General features: G+C 36.0%; 1 protein-coding gene across 2 annotated transcripts; it reads left to right on the top strand.

Annotated features, from left to right (window-relative positions):
* Positions 1 to 3,442: 3,442 nt before the first annotated feature.
* On the top strand, positions 3,443 to 7,707 carry LOC112293492 (protein RETICULATA-RELATED 6, chloroplastic). Of its 2 annotated transcripts, none has more exons than XM_024542964.3 (8): positions 3,443 to 3,992; positions 4,218 to 4,382; positions 4,508 to 4,600; positions 4,827 to 4,942; positions 5,176 to 5,274; positions 5,496 to 5,801; positions 6,019 to 6,183; positions 6,713 to 7,707. In XM_024542964.3, exons 1-8 carry the CDS (start codon positions 3,603 to 3,605, stop codon positions 6,984 to 6,986), a joined length of 1,608 nt encoding a protein of 535 aa, XP_024398732.1. In that variant the 5' UTR covers positions 3,443 to 3,602; the 3' UTR covers positions 6,987 to 7,707. The 2 variants fall into 2 exon arrangements, with proteins under 2 accessions (XP_024398732.1, XP_024398731.1); XM_024542963.3 differs by having other exon boundaries at positions 6,016 to 6,183.
* Positions 7,708 to 9,494: the final 1,787 nt, after the last annotated feature.

Raw genomic sequence — 9,494 nt, 5'->3', positions numbered from 1 at the left:
GTATAAAAAAATACACTTATTGTGCTTAAAATATAAATTTTATGAATTAATTTTAGAATTTCACGATAAAATAGAAAATAGATTGTTAATAGCGGACATGCAATCTAAGATAGAGTTTAGTAAGAAGAAACTATAAAGACTATATTTTTCTAGTTAGCTAATAGTAGAGGTATTACAAGAAAGTAGTCTTGGTATTAAAAAAAAAAAAAAAAAAAAAAAAAAAAATGAGAAAAAAAAAATCTAGTGAAGTTTAATTATGATGGGTTTGAAGATTTTTTCCAAATTCAACAAATCCAAGTGGCAAAGTGATTCTTCAAATTTATGGAAGCCTTCAAATGCAATAGAGGCATCAAATGTACCACGTAGAGCTAAGAAAACAAGATTAGCACCCTTTCCTTTAAAATACAAGTAGAGAAATGAAATTCTCATTTTTTGAAGAATTTTACAAATATTACCTAAATCCTTGTAAGTAAAAAAAACTTCATAAAGTTGCAAAGGAGCATAGATTGATGCATGTGAGTAGTCAATCTTAGCATAAAAAGATGTTTTAAATACAAGATTAAGTTAGATTTATCAAAAAGCGTTTTTTTTTCCACTTACAAGAGTCATCACCCTTGGTCACGAAATTAGCTCTTGAATGAAGGAAGGCCATAGATCTACATTAGGGATCTTAAAGAGCCATCACCCTTGGTCACGAAATTAGCTCTTGAATGAAGGAAGGCCATAGATCTACATTAGGGATCTTAAAGGTCAAGGGTGGACATGTGGCCGCCCTTCCACAAGCCACCACTCAATTGTATAAGAGTGGTTTGGTTTTCCAAGTCTCTCTCTCTCTCTCTCTCTCTCTCTTACCTTTTCGATGAGAGTAAAGCTATGCCAAAGTGTGGTCTCAACCCTAATCCTAATCTTAATTTTTTGCTTCTTTCTTGATCTTAGATCTCATTGTGAACTTTAAGAATATATGAGCATTGATTTTGTATCGTAGGTGGTACTTTTTGTGGTTTAAAAGGTGCCCCTTTGTAATTAGTGGTCACTAATCATTTCCATAGTCAAAAGGGTTTGAGGGGCCTCGGATTTTTTCCAATCAATTTACGGTTTTTTATGATTCGTAAGTGAAATTATTTTCACTTCATAGCCCTTTTTATTATCTTTCCAAAGAGCTTTCCAAAGAGCTAAGGTCTTCTCAATTTGGAGTTGAACCGAAATTTTGGTGAATTTTTGAGTGTAAGGGGGAAGCCACCTTGGCAGTTTCAATAATCCAACTTTGAAAAGGCATTCATCAATGCCAATTAATGGGATCATTTTGAAATTTCGAGATTACAAGAAATTTCAAGCTGAGCTTCCATTGGCATAAATTGCATTAAATTTGAAGCAATTGTGAATTTTTAACAAAATTTTGAGTGAAGGGGGGTCGGCTGCAGTGGCAGGTCCAATGATCCAACTTTGAAGAAGCATTGCTCACAGCTCAGGCACTATATTGCCACGAACATTTTGGAGCGAAAGCGCCTTGAAGTTAAATTTCCAAAAAAACAAAAATCATTATATTTAGAGCTAATTTGGATTTTTGGCAAATTTTGGAGTAAAGGAGGTGCTTCCCTCAATCCTTGGACGTTGTCAAAGTACTTCCGCTTGTATCTCTCTTTATTTATTTTTTTCTTTTATTTTATTTTATGTTATTTTTTCAGTAACTTGTAACTTCTGCATTCACTTTTGGCTTTAATTTTTAACTTTTAATCTTCTCCCTTTTTCTTTTTATATTTTTAATTTTTTAACCTTTACTTTATTTTTCTTTTTACTTTACTTTTACTTTTGAACTTTACTTTTAACTTTTAACTTTTAATTTTTAACTCAACCTTAAAAAAATTTATAGTTACTATGAATTAAGGATAATAACTTAATTAATTACTTTTACCATCAATTAATTATGAAGTAAAAAATTATATATTTTTTAAAAAATGATAAAATAATAAAATAATAAAAATTAATAAAAAATACCTAGTAAAATAATAATAATTATTATAATTATAAATTAAATTAAATTAAATTAAAAATTGAATCAAATTATCTAATTAGAAGTAGAAGAAGGAATTATTTTGCATGAAGTTAAGGGGTGAATTATCATTGTGAATGTGAGTAATGTTAGAGGATTTGATTAATAACTTGGTGTTTTAAGAAGGACAAGTAATAAGTGGATTAGAATTTAAATAATAGCTTTATGTTAAATTCATATAGTTAATTCACTTATTGTGAGTTAGAATAAACTTAAATGAATTTAAGTTAATTCACTTATTGTGAGTTAGAATAAGCTATTCCAGTTTCTTTTTGAATATACATATTTACTTCTTTTTTTTTTTTGTCTTTTTTTTTGAAGAAATATCTCACTTATTTATTTGCTTTTATCAAGTTCTTGTCTTTAATAACAAGTCTTGCAATCTCTAAAAAGCTTTGACAAGATCTTATTGATAGTTAATATACATTCATGTAAGATTGAATATATCTTTAATTTTATCAATATTTTTTTATATTTTACTCATGGCGTAACTTATATGTCTATTACTTATGTAAATAGAAGTAAAAAAGAAGTGAATAGAATAAGGAAGAAGTATATTGGCACATATTAGCTACTTGTCTTAACAATCATGTGGCCTTCTTAATAGTTATTATATATAGGAACAAGAATGATGCCATCTTTACTCTTATCAACACCTTTTTTGTGTTCCAATCTTTAATTAGTTAATTAATTATTAAATAAATAAAATTTAAAATGATTTCATGCTTAACGAAAATCACTTTAGTCTTTATATAAGTTTTTAATCATCAAAGATGTGCACAATTCAATAAAGATTACACAACTATTTTTTTTTCTTTGATGACTTCAATGTTCTTCAATTCCACACCTTATCAATCAACCCCTGATATGACAATTCATTGATGTGAATGGCCAGAAACAACAGCTTCTGTTAGTTCATCCACAACAACGACTTCTACTACTTCATCCGCAACAACAGCTTTCGTTAGAACGCTCCCAACGGAGCGTCGTATCCAATCCTCATACCCGCATGGGTCCGAAAACCAGGCAGAACAGACACGGACCTCAGGCGCAGAGCTGGTGGATACCCGAAAAAACCAGGGTCTGACACCGGATAACGATATCCGCATCCGCAAACAAGGCTCAACCACGGGAGGTAGCGGGGCCTACGTATCCTCAATCACTATCCCTACCCACACGTGGACTCCCGCCCTATCTGCATGAATTTTACCCTCTCGTAAAAGAGCCAATCACAGGCAGGCCAGTTTTATTTGGAATTTTAAATGAAATTCGCCGCGTCGATAATCCAGGAGAGCAATTCCAGCCCCTCAACCGATCCGGTGCCGAGGAGGGAGGAGAGGGGGCTCCTTGAAGAGGACGGGCCTAGCATGTATGAAGGCCCTTTCGTGTTGTCGTTGTGGCTCACGATTGCAGCTGCAGCGAGCGACCGAGCGAGCGCTACAAGCTCCTTCGAGCCACGAGGAGCTGGAACGTGGCCCGCTATAGCTTAAAGCATCTCTCGAGTTTGTTTAGATAGTTTTTATTTTGTATTTTTGCTTCTTTTGTTGTGGTGATGACTGCTGCCATGGCGTCGGTGGCGCCCAAGGCGATCTTCGTGACGCCAGCTGCGAGCGCGCTGCGCAGGGAGGGATTGAATGAGACGGGGATTTCGTCGAGTGTTGTGCAATTGAGGCGGGGTTCTGAATTGCAGTGCAAGGTAGCGTTGGCGGTGAGGAGGGATCGGAGGGTGGTGGAGTTCAGAGGTGCCGTGCGGGGTTTTAGTGGGCCCGGAGGGGAAGAGGGAATCGAAGGCTTGCCGGTGAGCCAGGATGTGCCGAACATCTCTGTTCGGTCGCATGCCGTGGAAATGAAGAAGGGGTATGGTGCGTTTGGAGGGGGTGGGGCGACGTTGGAGAAGTCGAAGCTGGACTTGTCGCAGTCGACATCTAGGGTTAAACAGGAGGTATAGCGCTTGTGTTGGGGTTCTTTTTCGGCGAAAACGGTGATTTATTGTTGGCTTGGTAGGGTTTGGCGTGTTCGTGAGGCAAATTGAAGTTTGGAGGTGTCCGAACTTCATTGTGTTGCCTTGTGGATAGCCTCAACCTTTGGATAAGGTTAACCTACGGTTTTAGGTTTGGAGTCACTTGGCTCGCTATTTGCTTGGAATTGATGACGATTTTGGTTGTAGGTGGAGCTCGGAGGTGGTGGCGGAGGAATTGGTAATAAGAACTTCAATGGGGGTGGCGACGGAGGTGACGATGATGGTGATGATGACGACTACTTTGGTGAGGATGATGGCGATGATGACGGTGACAACAAGGGATTGTTCGGAAGGCGTCTAGCAGTTCCTGAGGTGCGTCGTTGTGCCTTGTGGTGTATAGAAGCTGGCCGTGTGCGAAGGGTTTTGGGTCTTAAACAAGCTCTTGATGATCATTTATCAGATACTTTTACTGATTTGCTGTGGTGTTCCTTGAGCAGATGTTTGATCGGAAGTATGTTGAAGCTATCCTACAAGAGTGGTTCCGGACGATCAGCGACTTGCCTGCAGGAATACGGCAGGCTGTTGAATTGGTGCGTTCACCGTAACTGCAGTTCATTCCTGCTGTCCCAAACATGACCCCCTAAATTATTCGCTTAGTTTTTGGTGTCGGTTAGTGTCTTCATTGTAGCAGTAAGGAACAAGGCCGGCATATTCCTGTTGAAGTGATAGTTGATGGGCAACAGTGTTTCAGGGGTACCCTATCTGCATCGTATAATTTGTAGCATAATTTTTCAAAATCCTGGCGTATTGATACAGGGATTGATCAGCTCGGCGCAAATGGTAAGATTTTGGTCAGTCAATGCAAGGCCGAATATTACTAGGAGATTGTCACGGATGGCGCCTCAATCAGTTTCACGGGCTTTTATCGGACGGTAAGTAATTTACATTTTAAAAGTAGTTGTCGAGGTCAGATCATCTTATGAATTCTGGTTTCCGTGCGTACTCATACAGCTTCAAAACATGAAACTTCTGAGTGTGTAGACAACCCTTACGCGGCTTCGCGTGGTGTTACTGTTTACAGTGCAATCTTTTCTTGGATCGTCAAGATTCTGATACTGTTATGGCCATCTTGTCTGATGGATGAGTTTGCTTGCATGTAAAACAGCATACTTGCGGATCCTGGATTTCTATACAAGCTAGCTTTTGACGAGGTAGTTACGATTGGTAATGCTGTATGGTGGGAGTGTCAGCATAGAGGGGAAAGGTAAGCATCGTGATTACCTCGGGATTGGTTCAAACGTGGGTGTTCAGTGAATATGAATTGTCTTGAAACTCTTTCTAGGATTTATTGTGTGCTTGTTAGGATTATTAATATCATCGTTAAGAAAGTACAGTGCGCTTGTTTTGGAATGTTTGAGAAAGAGAGGTGTTTTCTTCTGAAGAGTTTAGTCTTGGTGTGCTGATTCTCGTGAGTTGTGCTAACAGGATAAAACAAGAATGGGACGTAGTTGCTGTGAATGTATTGACTTTGGTTGCGAGCACAGCAGCCATGAACTGGGCGCTAGCTCCCAGCCGTTCATACGGTTCAACATTTAAGTATGAATTCCAAAACTCAATTCAAAAGCTTCCGAACCACGTCTTCGACAAGAGCTACCCTCTCCGAGAATTTGATATGCCCAAGCGAGTGTTCAGTTTCTTTTACAAAGCCGCACAGCTCAGCCTGGTTGGTATGGTGACCGGATCTGCTGGAGCGGGCCTAGCCAGTCTCATGCCATCGGCAAGAAAAGAAGAGTATGCTACCATTCTCTCTTTGATATTTTGAAATCGAATGTTATCCATAGTTCTCATATTTCTCGTTCTTACGTTGTAATTATATATGCATTCGAACCGTATGTCATCTTTCTACCATCCTACCAGTGTGTTGATTCGCACCATTAAGTCGCCTTAGTGTTGTCTTCTTCGCTGATAACGTAAAGCTTACTATTCCTTGATGTATTTTGGACAGCAGTTTATCAGTGCCGATCCCTTCGGTCAGCACAAGTGCGTCAAGTTATGGAGCATTTTTGGGATTATCAGGGAACATGAGGTATCAGCTAGTTAACGGAGCGGAAAGGCTTATGCAAGATCATTTTCAGCATTTGGGAGTTGTTATCTTCTTCTCTGCAGCACTCAGGTATGCCCTGTGCAGTGTTAGCTCACTTTGTAGTGATCTTGTTTTGAACCACTCTTTGATTATTCATTTTATTAACAACTTGTTAGATCGGAGGATTAGTGGATGAATAAGCAGATGTTTATGTTGAATTGTTTTAGGTAGTTTCCACACTCATACCAAAGCGTGTATGATTTGGGTATCTATGAACAACAATTTCATAAATATGGAAATGAATGTCGGTTACTTGTGTAACTACTAGTAGAACAGCGGTAGTAGTGGGGAGGCATTTGGGGCCCATGCACATATTATTTTTGTTAATTATGTATATTTTTTAATTTGCAAGGTAGTAAACTATACCATACGTTTAGTTAGTCGAAAAAAATCTAGTTGGCACGTTAGTTACTCGTCACATTTCTCCCCGAAATATCTCATTAGCCACTTTTCTGTATTGTCATCGTGCCCACAAGATGCATTTGTTTTCCTTTCTTGTTACAGAGTAGTTGGATTCTTATATTGAATTTTTGGATTTAATGAGTGCTCGTGGATGCAGGGCTCTGAATATTCACATTGGAGATGTGACAAGACTAGCATTTTTAGGTCAAGGGGAGTTGCCTGTCCACGCTGACGGAACTCTTTCACAAGCATATCGTAGGCCTTCATTGTCATCTGAGTCTTTGACGGGGTCGGTAATCGCTGCGAAGGGTCTTATCACAGGCCTCTTGGATGGTAAAAAGATTGAGAACAAGAATGGCACGCAACGTCAAGCTCCTAATGTCTTCGCAAAGAGGAAAGTAAAGAGGAAAGTAACCGCTGGGAGTCGGTAATTATCAAGTCTCATCGTCGAGAACTATTTTTATGCGAGGATCCAAGGAGATGATGACGACATGAACTGTTTCACAAGCAATTGCTTGTCATATTCCCAGAATGAGGTTTTAAGTTGTCTTTCTACTGCGTTATGAAGCCTCTTCGTCGTAAAATATGACGAAGACTTGTAATCTGGTAATATGACAGTGTTTGAGATGAGATTGAGCGGATTGCCAAACCCAGAACTAGGTTGGCAGTCTTTCCTGCAGAGATTCTTTTCGGAATGTGTCTGTAGACCGGAGAGGATCCTTCACAAACCCAGATGTATCATGAAGACGGGCAACCCGTTTGCCTAGGAGAGAGGGTATTAATCCTCACACATTATCAATCACGCACCATCTGTGCTTTTCTGAAGTACTTTACTTAGAGAGCAAGATTGTTCTAGCGATTCCCCCTTATTGGAGAGTAACACTTTGGCCTTCGTGGTGAAATGACAAGTTCCAAGAGCCGTGTTAGATTTTAGTTTCAATCTTCTTTACAGATATGATGAAGCTTTGCGCCTGATCTCATGTTTGGCTTCCATCCGTTCGCTTGAACTATCACTTCATTCCGAACCCAAGGGTGTTTCCCTCCACAGTTCCGAGACGTGATAGAGACTGAGAAAACTATCGAGGATCGATTTACTATGTCTTAGTTGATAGAATATGAAATACATGATCATGGAACTCATTTTGGAACAAACTCACAGTATGATGGTTTGGAAGTTGTGGACAAGAAAACAATGGCCTGCGCAAAACGTTGATGGATAATGAAATGATGTTAAAGCACACATAGCAACAATGGTCCTTGAATGTAATCTTTGTTTTGAAGATGTTGCCTCAATGATCTGTATATTTGACAAGGCACCTCAAATCGAGAATAATATTGTGTTGATTTCATTGCTTGTTACTTGTCCAAACGGTTGTGTTCCGATTGTTTAATTCTAGCATCCATTAAACAAGGTATGGCATAACTTCACAAATCTACTATAAATTCCATGATATCATTTTCAAAGAATATATGCTATACAAGTAAATAAACTTTCATGCACATTTCATACATGCATTTAACAATTTTTTTAAATTTTTTTTATTTCATATCATTTTGCAGATAATATATATATATATATATATATATACATATTTAACATAATTGGCATAAAGTAGCTGCTTACAACATACCAATGAACAGTACCATGTAGACCTTGAGATGATATATACATAAACCACATCTATATAAAATCAACATCTTGAAAATCAGTATTTGTACAATCACTTTTCAACTCAAATAATATTCTTTTCAAATCAAATAATGCCCTTTTTCATCCCAAATAATGTCCTTTTTCAACCCAAATGATGCTCTTTATGGCGTTTACAGACATAGAAGTCACTTTCAGAAACATTGAAAATCTTTCAAAGGGCCAATTTTTGTTTTTGTATGTTCTATATTCAATAATTATGAGGCTTATAATTGTTCTTATAATATAGACATCCATCATTGAACAGTCTATCAACAATACTGGATATGAAAGAAATTATTTCCTTTTGCTTTTATGTCCATAAGTTTCAATACACATTGTAAGTATTATCATTTTAATAATTAGTTATATTTTTGCATAGCTTTATCATACCAAGTTATTAAAATAGTATGTTTATTATGAAAAAGGGCATTATTTGGGTTGAAAAGAATATTTTCATAATAAACATATTAATGTTTATTATGATTATCATAATAAAAATTATGGTAAAATATAATCTAAAAAATCATTTTTTATAAACTATGTATATTTATTGAAATATTATTATTTTGGAGATGTAATTATGGTTCAAACTTATCACTTAGAATTTTATGAATTCAACTATTTTTCTTTTTATTTTTAAATTCAATTTTAACAATGTCTAGTTTTAATTAGAGATTTGTGTTTTGAAAACTATTCTAAACCTTTTATAAATTTAAATATAACTCAATGAACTATAAACTATTTAATTGCAACTTCTGTATTATTCACAATAATTTATTTTATTCAATTTTTAAAATAAATTTATTGATTAATAGATATACATATAGTATAATTATATGTCTTTTATACTAAATTAGGTTAAACATACCATTAAAAATATTATTACCTATACATAATAATTTTGATACAATTCTTTGCATATATGTATATACTATTTTTGTTATTATTAAAATGTGGGGGTTCTGAAATCTCTCATGTCATTTTAATAATCAAATAAATTATTCTTAAAGTATACACCATCATATGATTACATGGTGGTATTTAACTTGGACTTGAAATAAAAACAATGTAAGGTATTTCATTAAAGACAAAATTGTTAATTTGTGTGAGATATGCCAAAATTATTGTTGCAATAGCATACAAATCAAATACACTTCATATTAGTGATCTTCTTTTAGATATATATATCTTTATTGTAATTTATTAAATTTAAATATTTAAAATATGTGATTGGTTTTTAAGGTCATTT

The sequence above is a fragment of the Physcomitrium patens genome, chromosome 16, assembly GCF_059467195.1.
Source record: "Physcomitrium patens ecotype Gransden chromosome 16, ASM5946719v1, whole genome shotgun sequence".
In the NCBI taxonomy this organism is placed as follows: Eukaryota; Viridiplantae; Streptophyta; class Bryopsida; order Funariales; family Funariaceae; genus Physcomitrium; species Physcomitrium patens.
The sequence above is the reverse complement of the archived record's forward strand: the minus strand, read 5'-3'. Positions and strand labels throughout refer to the sequence as shown.